Source organism: Amblyraja radiata, chromosome 15 (assembly GCF_010909765.2).
Source record: "Amblyraja radiata isolate CabotCenter1 chromosome 15, sAmbRad1.1.pri, whole genome shotgun sequence".
NCBI classification, from domain to species: Eukaryota; Metazoa; Chordata; class Chondrichthyes; order Rajiformes; family Rajidae; genus Amblyraja; species Amblyraja radiata.
In genome coordinates this window covers 41579038-41594903 of record NC_045970.1, presented here as the reverse complement: position 1 = coordinate 41594903, position 15866 = coordinate 41579038, and the positions used below count along the sequence as shown (strand labels likewise).

At 40.1% G+C, this 15866-nt stretch overlaps 1 protein-coding gene across 9 annotated transcripts in view; it reads left to right on the top strand.

The window, feature by feature from the left end:
* Positions 1-15866, top strand: part of mypn (myopalladin) — a 129795-nt gene that overhangs the window by 75703 nt on the left and 38226 nt on the right. For all 9 annotated transcript variants that reach the window (XM_033034247.1, XM_033034249.1, XM_033034251.1 and 6 more), the window contains 3 exons: positions 3578-3601; positions 6567-6683; positions 10339-10666. In XM_033034247.1, the coding sequence (XP_032890138.1) occupies positions 3578-3601; positions 6567-6683; positions 10339-10666 (469 nt within the window). The remainder of the gene's footprint in view (positions 1-3577; positions 3602-6566; positions 6684-10338; positions 10667-15866) is intronic.

The following is a 15866-nucleotide window of genomic DNA, read 5'->3' as shown; positions in this document are numbered from 1 at the left end:
GAAATCTGACATGTGTACCTGATCTGATTGCAGATCCATTAATTATAGAGTCATAACGTCATAGAGTAGTCACACAGAGTGGAAACAGGCCCTTTGGCCCAATTTCCCCACACTGACCAACGTCCCATCTACACTCAACCCAACTGCCTGCGTTTGGCCCACATGCCTCCGAGCCTGTCATATCCATGTACCTGTCTAATTGTTAATTAAATGTTGCAATAGTCCATGCCTCAACTACCTTCTCTGGCAGCTTGTTCCATACACCCACCACCCTTTGTGTAAAAAAGGTATTACTCAGATTCCTATTAAATCTTTTCCCCTAAATCATAAAAAACAATGTCCTCTGATCCTCGATTCCCTTACTCTTGGCAAGAGACTCTGGGCATCTACCTGATCTATTCCTCTCATGATTTTATACATCTCTATAAGATCACCCATCATCCTCCTGCGCTCCAAGGAATAGAGTCCAAGCCTACTCAACCTCTCCCTATAGCTCAGACCCTCGAGTCCTTGCAACATCCTTATAAAAGGTATTCCTAAAGATTTTCGTGGAGCTTGGATCATTGGCAGGGGATGTCACCTGATAATGTAAGATTTCTCACCTGATCCTGAACAAGTAATTGGGTTCACCAGTAAATGATGCTGGTCAGGAGGCAGTTTAAAGCTTTTTGTGCAATTGGTCTGACTGCTTTCTGACTGGAAAAGAAGGAAAATGGTCACTGAATGACAGATGTAGGGTCCAAGAGCAGATTCCCCAGTGTAAACGTTGGGAACTCACCAGTGAAAATGCACAGCTAGAAAAATCACCAGCAGCAGACTTGGGGCTTCCAAATTATACAGAAAGTTAGGGCTTCTAATGGAATAAATAGCTGTCATTTACTAAATAAACAGTGGTTTATAAATGCCATTCATAGAATGATGCACCACTAAAAGAGGTCATTCAACCCATCATACCTTTTAATGCCATTTAGCTGCTTCTATTTTTATGACCAAATTGTACAAGCAAGTGCACAATTGCAACGAATAATCAGTCATGCAATGATAGTTTTACCTATTTAATTAATGACATGCTCCTCTATCCCCATAGCTTTGAAAAAAATATTTTCACATCCAATTCCCTTTAGAGAGTTAATATTGAATCTGCCTCTGTCACTATTTCAGATATATATATATCTGTATATGGAGTTGATTCTAACTCTCAGAATTCATTATATTTATGTGTCTGGATGCTGTGGCCATTAAATATGATCTTACTGTGTCTAACAATTTTTCAGAGTTTGAAGGACCTTTACGAAAACATTCCCACTCCAATAAATCAATGTTTGTTTTTGGAATTCAGTCTTAATAACTAAGAACAGTTAACACTATCCTTGCATAATTATTTGCTTCAGCTGCAGATTTGCAGACAGTGTCGTTTGGTCAAAAAAAGATGGTAGCAAATTATGTTTTAATCAAATTATTTTCTGCAAGAATTTGAGGCAATCACAATGAAAATAAAAAAGAAAATAAAGAATAAAGTATTCACAATTTCAAATTATTGAATTCTGCAATAATCACCAGATGAGCTGAGGCAGTTGCTCTTTACTACAATTGGAGTTGCTGCTCCAATATGATTGCTTGCAGAATTGTAACTTTGGGCAGTACAACTACTGTAAACAAAATCTGCTGGTGTGCTGTGAACAAGGCAAAAAGAGGTTTCCTGGGCACTGATTCAAAATATTTGAAAGTATGTTATCTCCACAAACATTTTTTTTGTTTACTAACGTTAAAATTATTCCCAAATCTTGGGTAGATTGAACTGCATTTATGTTTTAATCTTTAAATAACGATTCATTAAGTTGAGGTGGCAGCGTTTTGAGGAGGTGCCAAAGGTGATCGATGAGGGAAGGGTGGTGAATGTTGTGTATATGGATTTCAGTAAACCATTTGATAAAGTCACTCATAGTAGGCCGATCCAGAAGATTAAGATGCATGGGATTAATAGTGGCTTGGCCATATGGATTCGGAACACGTTAACTGATAGAGGACAGAGGGTTATAGTGGAAGGACAAGCATCAGGCTGGATGTCTGTGACCAGTGGAGTTCTGCAGGGATCTGTGCTGGGACCTCTGCTGCTTGTGATGTACATAAATTACTTGGTTGTAAACGTAGGCGGATTGGTTAGTAAGTTTGCAGATGACACCAACATTCCTGGGGTCGTGGACTGTGAGGAAGGCTGTCAAAGTATACAGTAGGATATAGATCAGTTACAGAAATGGGAGTAGAGATGGCAGATGGAGTTTAATCCGAGAAAATGTGAGGTGTTGCACTTAGGGTGGTCAAACGAAAGGGGAAAAGATACAATTAATGGCATGATCTTTAATCATCGGGTCCAAGTTCATAACTCCCTGAAAGTGGCAACGCAGTAGATAAAGTGGTAAAGAAGGCATATGATATGCTTACCTTCACAGGGCGGGCATTTAGTATAAAAGTCAGTGAGCCATGATGCAGCTTTATTGGACTTTGGTTCGGCCGCATTGGAGTATTGTGTGCAGTTCAGTTTGCCTCATTACAGGTGTGGAGGCTTTGTAAAGGGTGCAAAGGAGTTTTACCAGATTTATGCTGGGAGTTTTAGTTTAGTTCAGAGATACAGCATGGAAGCAGGCCCTTCGGCTCATTGAGTCCGCGATGACCATAATCACCATATACTAGTTCTATCAAACAAACTAGGGACAATTTATGGAAGCCATTTAACCTACAAACCTACATGTGTTTAGAGTGTGGGAGGAAACTGGAGCACCCAGAGAACACCCACATGGTCATACGGAGAACGTAAAAAATTCCATACAGACAGGATCAGGATTGAACCCGGGTCTCTGGTGCTGTAAGCCGCTACTCTACCTCTGCGCCACTGTGCCAGCTGTATTAGGTACAGGGAGAAGTTGGACAGACTTGGATTGTTTTCTCTGGAACACTGAAGGTTGCGGGTAGAGCTGATAGAAGTATGTGAAATTATGAGAGGCAGAGATAAGGTAAATAGTCAGTTTACTAATCATCAGTCTGAAGAAGGGTCTCGACCCGAAAAGCGTCACCTATTCCTTCGCTCCATAGATGCTGCCTCGTCCGCTGAGTTTCTCCAGCATTTTTGTCTACCTTTGATTTTTCCAGCATCTGCAGTCCTTTCTTAAACAGGTAAATAGTCAGAATCTATTTTTCCAGGTTAGAGAAAAAAATCGAATACTTGAGGGCACAGCTTTGCGGTGAGAGTGGCACAGTTTAAAGGAGATGTGCAGGGCAAGTCTTTCACACAGAGAGTGGTGAGTGACTTGTACGCGCTCCAGGGGGTAGTGGTTGAAGCAGATACGTTAGTGACATTTAAAATACTTTGGATAAACATATGGATATGCAGGGAATGGTGGGATATAGGTTATGTGCAGGTAGTTAAGTGATGGTCTTGGCATCATGTTTGGCACAGACATTGTGAGTCGAAGGGTCTGGTCTTGTGTTGTGTGCTCTATGTAAGTGTTTAAGTAAAAAAAAAAAAGTTGTCTTAATGAACATATTTTTTGTCTTTTCCTGTTTGTTTTTATTTATGTAGAGCCAAGATTAACGAGTGACTCAGGTGAGTGTTTGTACATTTTGCAATTGGTGAACATTTTCATGGGTTTGGTATCCAGATAAAATTAGCAAGACTTGAGCAGTTAACATTTTTGTAGGTGAAACATGATATCAATAACTTTTGTATTTAGTTTCTGTAATTTGGTTTTACAACAGTGTGGAAGGAAAAGTAAATATAACAAAACCAAAATGTTATAAGACATTCATATTAATATTTACTGGAACTGTTGAAAGACTGATACCATCTACTATATCGCAGTTGCTTTTAAGAGGTGGGTAATGATAATTGGTACTCAATGATGCTACAGTTACACAGTATTTGCAGCCTAAATCCCAATTAAAGTCCAGTTTGGTGATATGGAAGTGAGCCTCCCAACATTATTGGCTGAATTCAAATGTTTTTGGAACTGGGAAAGAAGTCAAAATAGGGAGATGCATTTCCATAATATATTTCATGTTGTCTGAAGGTTAGCCAGTGTCACAGCACTTGTGAGAGTCCTCTTCTTCTTGCGTATGGCGTGCACAGCCTAAAGTTGTAGGTCAAGGGTAGACATCCAGGCCAGGACAGCATCAGTTACTGGATGGATGGCACCAGTGAAAAGCCTCAGTGGGCAGTCATTCACGATGTGTGGGATGGTCTGGTCTGGATGTCCGTAGTCGCAAGCAGGGCTGTCTGTCATCCCCCACTCATGCAGGTGATGGGCTGTTCTTGCTTGGAGGGTGCGGATTCTGTTCAGGGTTAGCCATTGTTTGTGATGGAAGTCAAATCCCGGTGGTTTCACTGTGGGGTCTGTGACGTTGTTGTTGGCAACTTTCCAGACTCCGCACCACTCAGTCTTGGAGTCAAAGTCTTCCAGGGATTTGACTGAAGACCAAAAAGGTTTTCCGGACTTCAGGCGCATGTTGGGCAGATTGTTCAAGTCAGCATGGATGGGAAGGTCAGGTTTAGCCTCGATGGTGCACCAATCTTTCAACATCCTCTCCCTTCTGCGTATGCTGGGAGGGGCGATATGAGAGTGGACAGGGAGCCACTGCAAAGATGTTGACTTAAGCTTCCCTGTGATGACCCGCATTGCAGAGTTAAGGACAGTGTCAACTCGTTTCGTGTGGCAGCTATTAGCCCAAGCTGTTGAGCAAACCTCGACTGTTGAGTAGATTAGGGCTAAGCTTGCGGTACTAGGGTGTGTGCATTGGATCCCCAGCTGTTGCCTGCAAGTTTCCTGATGATGTTGACCCTTGCTTTTAGTTTATCAGCCACCATCTTCAGGTGTTCACGATAGGTGAGGGTGCGATCCAGGGTGACTCCGAGGTACTTGGGGAATTCTTCATTCTTCACCAGATTACCACAAAAGGACACTCGGAGCTTTGCATTGGACTTGTGGAAATGTAATCATTGTTGTAATGCAGCCAAAATATTATAAAATATTTGGTCTCTCTAAATCTGGATGCAAAAGATCAATTGTTGCTATTTTAAGATGTGCAAGAAGTGCCTTGGCCAATAATGTTTCCTTCAATCAACATCCTCCCTACTCACCAAAATTAATTATCTCATTATTCCTAGATATTCCTATATGTGTCCATTTTGGCTGCATTACAACTGTGATTAGACTTGTGGAAGTGTAATGACTGTTATAATGCAACCAAAATGTACACAGCAATATAGGAATAACGAGATAATTAGTTTTGGTGAGTCGGGAGGATGTTGATTGAAGGAAAAAAATATTGGCCAACAATGGATCTTTTGCACTCAGATTTTGAGAGACCAAGTATTTTATAATTGGGGTATTGGGTGGGATATTGCAAGGTTGCCCACCAAAGGACCAGAACCTGGTGGGAGTGTTATGGCTGTGCCTGAGGCAGTTTGCCTGACTATTTCTTGGATGGTGGCCATGAACATATCATGTCATGGCTCAAGACCTGAAGCAGATTATATGGGAAGGAGTTGAAAAGACTAGGTAGAAATGTGAATTATTTGAATGCAAGTCTGGAGCAGTGAAAATTTAAATGTTCCACATAAGGTCATCCAAAGAAATCTTTCATAGAGAATGTAGCTTTATGCACAAGTGGTATGGGAATCGTTTTAGACATTTAAGAGTGACACCAGGATGAACTTGATTGATATCCCAAAATGGAATGCAATGACCCAGAAGTGGTTGTTATCATGTGTTGCTCTAAAAAATATACATTTTAATTGCTTAATGCTGAAATAAGTAAATTATGTGATCAAATTTCTCTCTCTTTTAATATTCAACAGTAATTGTATATGCAGAGACCAAATGTGTTGGAAATCTTATATTCAATGTTACATTTTTCAATGCATGTTCACAGGTGTGAGTCTTAATGCTGGCTCTACAAATGCCACAAAATGCCGCAGACGCCACAAAAATTGGTATAATTGTAGATAGGGTGTCAAAGTATACAGTGGGATAATGATCAATTGGAATTATGGAATGAGAAAGGGCAAATGGAGATTAATGCAGTCATGTGTGAGGGTGCACTCTGGGAGGTCTAGGAGGAAAGTGGATGGACTCTTAAGACCATACAGAGGGATCTTGAGGTGCATATCCATATCTTTCTACGCTATCTAAGCCACTTAATAATCTTATATACTTCTATCCGGTCTCTCTGCAACCACTGGCATTCCAAGGAAAACAATCCAAACTGTCCAATTTCTCCCTGTAGCTAATACCTCCTAATCCAGGCATCATTTTGGCAAACCTTCCCTGCACCCTTTCCAAAGCAGGCACAAGGGCAATTACTTAGAGACATTTAGACAGACACATGATCAGGATAGGGTTGGATCATATTTCATTGTTAAAAATGTTATGTTTTAATCAAACATGTGTACATGAAAAAGTACAGACAAAGCAGAAAATGCTGGCCGGTTAAACTCGTTGTAACATATGATATGGATATATACTTGAAAGTTAGTTTGAAATCATCTGTAATTAATTTGAATATTTTTGTAGAGGAGATCTGCACCCTGGTAATTGCTGAAGCTTTTGCTGAAGACTCTGGGATGTTTACATGTACAGCTAGCAACAAGTACGGCACCATGTCCAGCTCTGCTCATCTCAACGTCCGTGGTACGTCTTCCCTCCTTTTTAATTTTCTTTACTATATTATTGACGTTTTGCTGTAGATGGAATATGAAAAAGATACATAATTTCTTCAAAAAGTGATTATTTTAATCAAACTGTGTGGGATGCAGCAACCCATCAACATTAGATACAGGTTCACTGGCACTAATTTAAGATTAAACCACAGACTTCAGAAGGCCGTAGGCTCAAGGGATTAACCTTGATAGGGTCAGATGGAAAATGCAGTAGGATTGGGCAGTGGTTCAGAAACTGGGTATCCTGCACCAAGTGACACCTACCCTGACACCCAAGCATTTTCTACCATTTAAAACACAAGTTAAAACACGAGCTATATGGTAGTGATGGCAGAGGTAGTGAATGTATAAAGGTGCGTGGTGGAACTTCCCCCGCACATTTGGCTGAGCGCTGCCAGTGTTGTTTGTGCACAAAAAGGTGCCAGTATCCACATACCAATTAAAACCTAAACTGCATTTATCCATCAACTAATTTAATAAACTAATAACTAAAAAGTATAAAATCAAAATAAAATTCTTAACATTTGAAGAACTAGTTTTTAACTTTTTAGAGGTGCCGGTACACTGTATGGGCACATACCATCACAAAAACGTACTAAACACATTCAAGACGTAATTCGTACCACACTCTTGAATGGAAAGTTTAGGCATTCACTACGTCTACCATCACTACTATATAGCTTCAATGTATTATCCACAAAATTCAATGTGGCAATGCAGGCAGGCTTCTTCAATTGCATTTCCACCACATTGGGGGAGAGTAGCAGACACATGGAGATAGCATCGTGTACAAACCCGTTTCAAAGCCATACACCATCTCAGTTGGAAATACTTCACTATCCATTCATAGTTGCTGTGTCAAAATCCTGGACCTCGCTGACAATGCAGGGGGTGAACATTCACCACAATCCTCAGTGATTTAGTATGCAGGTAGTCTACCTGCCTACTAACTACTACCTACTAACTAAGGTAGACAAAAATGCTGGAGAAGCACTCAGCGGGTGAGGCAGCATCTATGGAGCGAAGGAAATAGGCAACGTTTCGGGCCGAAACGTTGCCTATTTCCTTCACTCCATAGATGCTGCCTCACCCGCTGAGTCTGTCCAGCACTTTTGTCTACCTTCGATTTTCCAGCATCTGCAGTTCCTTCTTGAACATTTTACCTACTAACTAATCAAGGCGTTAACTAATGGCGTTACCACAGTCATCCCATTCCACAAGTGAAGAGAGACAAATATTTAAAGGCAAATGCACTGGATTAGACAGCAGAGTGTGGGATCAAACAGAAATTCCCCAGGATTAGAAAACACGTTTAAGTTTCCCGTGGAATTAAGAAGCACCCTATAAAATTAAACCGGCATTTTACAAGATCAGGTTGCATTCCCAAAGAATTATGAAGCAGCCACATAAGATTAGATAGTAACTCCACGGGATCATATAACAGCTCCAGTAGTTAAATGGTAGTTTTAAGGAATTAACAAATTCAGATTAGGCATCTATTCTTTGGATGAAGCAACATAACCCAATTGATGTGTAGCTATTTTAAAGGAACCAACAGCAGGCCAAATAATTAAAAGAAACAGTATTCTGTTAGACATCAGCCATAGGCAGTCCATGAACAGTTTGCAAAATCCTTATAGGATTGACACAAAAAGGTGGAGTAACTCAGCAGGTCAGCCAACATCGCTGGGGAAAGGGAATAAGTGACGTTTCGGGTTGAGACCCTTCTTCAGACTCTGGGGAAAGGGAGACTAGAGATATAGAAGGCTAAGGTGTATTCTCATCACCCCCACTCACTTTTGTACTACCTTCCCAATCACACTTTCAGCTGCACAACCCTTTGGTTTCTGTGCTCACCGGGGTATGGCACCAGACGTCTTACAGTGTTTCATAAGGCAGGAACGGGGTACTGGTTGTGGATGATCAGCCATGATCACATTGAATGGCGGTGCTGGCTCGAAAGGCCGAATGGCCTACTCCTGCACCTATTGTCTATTGGCAATTGTCTATTTACATTCTTTGAGATTCTGCTTCTTAATGACTTTCCTAACTCTTTAAGATCTGCCAGCAATACCTCAACTTTGAGACCAATGTTGACCACTGTCTCTGGTTGTTTACCCTCTGGTACAGAATATTATGATGCAACTCATTAAGGTTCTTGAACCAGGTATCAGGGATATAACATACTATTCTTGAACCAGGTCTGCAGCAACAGAAGCACCTGCATGCCGAGAAAACTCTGGAAACACATAACTATTGTTCAATACTCCTCCTTGAAATTTAGAGTCATACAGCGTGGAAATAGGCCCTTCAGCCCAACTTGCCCATGCTGACTAGCATGCCCCATCTACACTAGTCCCATCTGGCTACCTTTGGCCCATATCCCTCTAAACCCATCCTATCTGTGACCTTTGCCCACCTGCATGTTTTTTCAATAGGATGTGCATCCTAAGATGTACAGCTCCCAGCTCTGATCCTCTTTCAGCCAAGTCCCTGTGATGCCCACAACATCGCACCTACCCATCAGCTCATCCACCTTGTTCCCTAAACTGTGTGCATTGAAATATAACACCTTTAGTTCAGTGGGACAGGCAGCATCTCTGGAGAGAAGGAATGAGTGATGTTTCAGATCGAGACCCTTCTTCAGTCTGAAGAAGGGTCTCGACCCGAAACGTCACCCATTTCTTCCCTCCAGAAATGCTGCATGTCCCGCTGAGTTACTCCAGCATTTTGTGTCTACCTTCGATTTAAACCAGCATCTGCAGTTCTTTCCTACACCTTTAGTTCAGTATTTACCACCCTTTTTCTCAATTTTGGACCCCATTTTGCCTGACTTTAGATTCTTATCCTCTTTCAAACGTTTTGTTCTATTACTCCTTCCAGGGACCTTCGTAACATCCCCATGCACTCTCCTTCTCTTTTGCCTCATCCATACATCTTCAATTTGTTGAACCCACTTCTCACTATCCTTCTTGTACAGTTGGACACCATGCCCTAATTGCGTTCTCCGCTGCTCAAACTTCTTCAACTTTGGTATTCATTGTTCTCCTGAACTACCTTGCACCTCTTTTCTTTGTCCATCTGCCGTCAACCAATCTTTCTTTGGTGCTCTCTTAAGTAATGGTTAAAGTTAGGTTGATTGGATTGAACTGATCAATAGATACAGCATGGAAACAGGAACTTCGGCCCACTGAGACCAGGCTGACCATTGATCACTGGTTCACACTTGTTTTACATTATCCTACTTTCCTATCTACTCCCTACACACTAGGGGTAATTTTAGAGGCCAATTAACCTACAAACCTGCACGTCTTTGGGATATAGGAGGAAACCGGAGCACCCGATAGAAACCCACATGGTCACAGGGAGAATGTGCAAACTCTACACTGTCAGCACCCAAGGTCAGGATTGAACTAGGGTCTCTGGCACTGTGAGACAGCAGCTCTACCAGCTGCACCATTGTGGCCCCACCCCCAACGCCACTGGTTTTAGAAATGGGTCAGCAATTAAATTTTAAAAGGTTCCCCAGTTACCAAGTTCCAGGTTTAGCGCACCATAAAACCAATGCTCCAAATAACTGAATTCTGTGCTTCTCTGGAAGAAACTGATGGACAGCTTTTCCATAGGAACTGAAGATCATAATGCTGTTAACCTGAATGCTTCAAGCCCGGTGACTGTTGAGGCCACTGCAACAAATATGCAGGTCCAGCCAAATAAAATGCTGTTACAATCCAGTGTGCCTTTTAAGCCGAAACTGGAGAGTGTTCTTGTGAACCACCAAGACCACAAGCCTAAAGCTGGGTTGCGAGTTCATTTTAAATTACCTGAAGATGATGCAGGAAGAGAACCTTCGTTTGAGGAGGGACATGACAAAACTAACAAACAGAATACCTGGACATCAGGGCAAATTTCACCCACAAAAGAGCCTCCACCTGTACTTGCCAAACCAAAACTGTGAGTATTTTAATTGCAGATGCAGTGCATGCATTACTATTGAATTATCAGACACATGTTTAAGTGAAGATAGTCTCCTAACTCTTGTATGAGTAAGATGTATTAAACAGATATTGTTTTACATTACATAAATGTTTAATATTTCTAGGCTATCAAAGTCACTTGGGTTGTAATGCAGTGAAATATTATTGGAGTGAATATTTTAAAATTGTAAATTTCAAATCAGAATTATGCAGACAGTTAGGTTGGACATTATCCATGATTGGTAGAATAAGTGCCATAAAGATGGTATTTCTACCGCAGTTGTTATATTTGTTTCAGGCTATTCCTTTTTTTCTTCCGAAAACTTTTTTTTAAAAAATTGATAATATTGTCAATAGTTTTATTTGGGATTATAAAAATCACAGAATAAATAAAAAACATCTATGCAAAGCTAAGATAAATGGAGGATTAGCACTTCCAAACTTTTTATATTATTTCTGGGCTGTTCAGATTAAGAATATGAATTTCTGGTGGGTAAATATGGATCATGAACCGACATGGTTAAATATAGAAAAGGAAGACTGTCTACCTTTCAATGTAGGTTCGATAATTTTTGCACCAACGGAAGTACAAAAAAATATTATAAAGACAACCTAATAATATATAATAATAGACGTATTTGGAAACAAATAGTTAAGACTCTACATTTGGATAATCTCTCATTTAGATTACCAATTATGAATAATCCAGCGTTTAAACCTGCTATATTAGATGGGGGGTTTAAACAATGGGATGATTTAGGAATTACAAGGATAGAACACCTTTATAGAAAAGGAAAATTTCTTTTATTCCAGGAGTTACAAGATATTTATGGATTGTCTCCACAACATTTGTTTAGGTATTTACAAATTAGAGATTATATTAAATCCAATACACAAGATTATAAAAATAAAGAAGCAGGATTGTTAGACGAACTGTTTAATTTACATCCAAATACAGAAAAATTAATAGCCTATATATATAACATCATTTTGGATAAGGAGAATCCAATAACGGAAATATATCGTCAAGCATGGGAAAATGAAATGGGATTGGCTATAACAAAAGAAAACTGGGAAGAAAGTCTACAACGAATACACCGGTGTTCATTAAACGCCAGACATATACTGATACAATTTAAAGTATTATATAGGTTACATTATTCGAAAACTAAATTAAATAGTATTTTTCCGAATCTCTCCGCTATTTGTGATGTGCAAGAAAGCAGAGGCAAATTTAATACATAGTTTCGTTACATGTCCTAAATTGAATTATTACTGGACAGAAATTTTTAAAGTTATTTCTGAAGTCATCAAAGTTAAATTGGACCCTAACCCAAAGCTAATAATATTTGGAATTCCGGATTTACATCCATCACTTACAGTAAATCAAAGAAATTTCTTTGATTACTGTTTGATAATTGGGAAAAAAATCATATTGAAATTTTGGAAGGGAACATTATCCCCCACAACCAAAATGTGGGCAACAGAGATGATGGAGACGTTACATCTGGAAAGAATTAGATTTGTCCTATTGGACAAGTATAATTCTTTTGAACAGATATGGTCTCCATATATACAGTATTTAGAGAAGTAGCTGTTCTTGGCAACACAGCTCGGCGTGCACCCTGCGGGATTTGGTGAGAATAATTCATTTTTATATTGGAATTAACATATATGTCTTTATTGATACTATCACTTGTAGTAGTGTTATTAATAATACATATTGTGGTTACTCAAATTTTTTTTTTTTTTTTTTTTCGTTTCTCTTTTCTTTCTTATATATAATCAAATTATTATTTAATCACTCTCTTAATGATTTATAACTGTTCTATTCTTTCTCTATCATTATTTCTAATAAGTATTACTAGTGTTTTACTTAATGCAAATTGAATTAATTTGATATAAAGTTGTTTGAAGCATTGTAATTGATTACCTTTAATAAAAAAATATATTAAAAAAAAAAAAGAATTATGCAGACAGTAGAGGAAGATTGGAGGATGGGTTGTTCTAATAATGAGCCTGCCATCCACGCTCTAACCGCGGCCTTCGGATTTCAACAACGAGGAGCCCGCTGTCTCGGGGAGAGGCTGATGCCGGGAAGCTGAAAAGTCGCAGGAGATTCCACCAGCCCCGACCTGGGGTCCGATCGCCTGGCGCGGGGGAGCTGAGATCCCCCGATGCAGATGCTTGATCGCCCCGACGCAGAGGGCCCGACCGCCGGCTATGGGAGCCAAGATCGTCCCGTCAACGGTAGGCTTGAGGCCCCCGACTGCGGGAGGACAAAGAAGGGAAGAGATTTAACTTTTTTTTTACCTTTCATCACAGAAGAATGTGGAGGAGTCACTGTGGTGGATGTTTATGCTAAAATGTATTTTGTGTGTTTTGCTTTTAATTGGTGTGACTGTATGGCAAGTCAAATTCCTCTTATGTTGCAAAACACACTTGGATAATAAAGTATGATTATGATGATAGATTAACATGTTTACACCACCGCGGTATGAACATTGACTTCCCCAATTTCAAGTAGTCCTTGCTTTCTCCCTCCTTCCCCTCTCCCTCAAAGCTCTCCCACAGCCTACTGTCTCTGCCTCTTCCTTTCTTCTTCCTTCCCCCCCCCCCCCACCTCCACATCAGTCTGAAGAAGGGTCTCGACCCGAAATGTCACCTATTCCTTCGCTCCATAGATGCTGCCTCACCCGCTGAGTTTCTCCAGCATTTTTGTCTACCTATGCTTATGATGATTATTGTTTGTCTTTGTAGGTGTTCGTATGTGTGTGTGTATATTTATATATATGTGTGTGTGTACATGTATATGCTGTGGGTGTGGGTGTGTGTGTGTGTGTGTGTGTATATATATATATATATATATATACTGAATTTTTTTATTCTCGTTTATTATATTGTTTACAGAGTGCTATGTTTACATATTCTGTTGCGCTATTGAAAGTAAGAATTTCATTGTCCGAACTGGGACATATGACAATAAAACACTCTGGACTCTTGATTTTGTGATTTGAATGTAAAGATTCCAGCTAATGTGTTGGGACTTTTGCTCGTCCTTCTGGTGCCTGAAGTAATATAATAGTGCTATCATGTGGCCTAAACTGCATTGAGGAGGTGGTGCTTCTCATTTTGGATCGCATTTGCTTGTGGGTAGCTTGTGGGTGCTAGCGATGTGGATTCGGTTGAGGATGATGATATCAGTGATATCGCAGTAGCTTGCATTAAAAGCTGCAGGACACAAGGCAAACCAAGTAGAGTTTATTGTTGTACACTGGTGCTTAAAAATCTTGCTTGCCACTGCAGCATCGACTCAGACAATATACAGAATCATAAATCATACAAAAATTACATTAATTCTACAAGACACACTACAAAACAGTGAAAAGAAAAAGACTGCAAACAACAAAAACAAAAGCAGTGTAAAACACAATTAAAAAAACACGTCCAAGGTAGCACAAGAGATGGACGGTAGTTCTGTAGGTAAGGTCGTGGTAGGGCTGTGCAGGTCGGTTCAAAAACATAAAAAAATACAATATATTATATTGTTATTGCTGCTTAGAATCAATACCATTCCTCTTGCCATTTTTGACAGTCTCAATAGTTTAATTTAAATTCTTACTTGCCTTAGCTTAACAGGTCTGTTAGTGTAATACGCACAGAAAATTATAATAATCAAAAATTCAAAAAATAATAACCGTAATACTAACGTAAAAAAAACATGAAGTTTGTAGTGCAAGGAAAAACACAGTCCAGATTAGTTCATAGTTGAGGTTAATGATGTGTAGTGTTCAAGAGCCTGATAGAGTCATTGGGCAAACAGCTTTTGGCCCAACGCATCAATGCCAACTGAGATCCCCCAAAGAAGCTAGTCCCAGTTAACTGCGTTTGGCCCATATTTTTCTAAACCTATCCTATTCATGTCCAGTAAATTCTTTAATAGTAGGTACCTCAGCTACATCCTCTAGCAGCTCGTTCCATATATCTACCATTTTCCAAGTGAAAAAGTTGCCCCTTTGAGTTCCTATTAAATCTTGTTAGTCTCACCTAAACCTATGTCTTCTGGTTCTTGATTCCCCTACCATGGGTAAAAGACCCTGTGCATTCATCCTATCTATTTCCTTCATGATTTTATACACCTCTATCAGATAACTATCAGCCTCCTGCACTACAAGAAATAAAGTCCTAGCACGCTCAACCTCATAGCAAAAGGATTTGAGTATAGGAGCAGGGAGGTTCTACTGCAGTTGTACAGGGTCTTGGTGAGACCACACCTGGAGTATTGCGTACAGTTTTGGTCTCCAAATCTGAGGAAGGACATTATTGCCCTAGAGGGAGTGCAGAGAAGGTTCACCAGACTGATTCCTGGGATGTCAGGACTGTCTTATGAAGAAAGACTGGATAGACTTGGTTTATACTCTCTAGAATTTAGGAGATTGAGAGGGGATCTTATAGAAACTTATAAAATTCTTAAGGGGTTGGACAGGCTAGATGCAGGAAGATTGCTCCCGATGTTGGGGAAGTCCAGGACAAGAGGTCACAACTTAAGGATAAGGGGGAAATCCTTTAAAACCGAGATGAGAAGAACTTTTTTCACACAGAGAGTGGTGAATCTCTGGAACTCTCTGCCACAGAGGGTAGTCGAGGCCAGTTCATTGGCTATATTTAAGAGGGAGTTAGATGTGGCCCTTGTGGCTAAGGGGATCAGAGGGTATGGAGAGAAGGCAGGTATGGGATACTGAGTTGGATGATCAGCCATGATCATATTGAATGGCGGTGCAGGCTCGAAGGGCCGAATGGCCTACTCCTGCACTTAATTTCTATGTTTCTATGTTTCTATGTTTTCCCTCGAGTCCTGGGTACATCCTAATGTATCTTCTCTGCTCTCTTTCCAGCTTATTGACATATTTCTATAATAGGGTGACCAAAACTGAAAACAGCACTCCAACAACAACCTCAACAAAGTCTTATACAATTGCAACATAATGCCCCAACTTCTATACTCAATATTTTTAAGAGAGAACTGCAGATGCTGGTAAAATCGAAGGTAGACACAAAATGTTGGAGAAACTCAGCGGGTGAGGCAGCATCTATGGAGAGAAGGAATTGGTGACGTTTCAGGTCATGACCCTTCTTCAGACTGATGTCAGGGGAGGGGGTAGGACAAATAAATACTT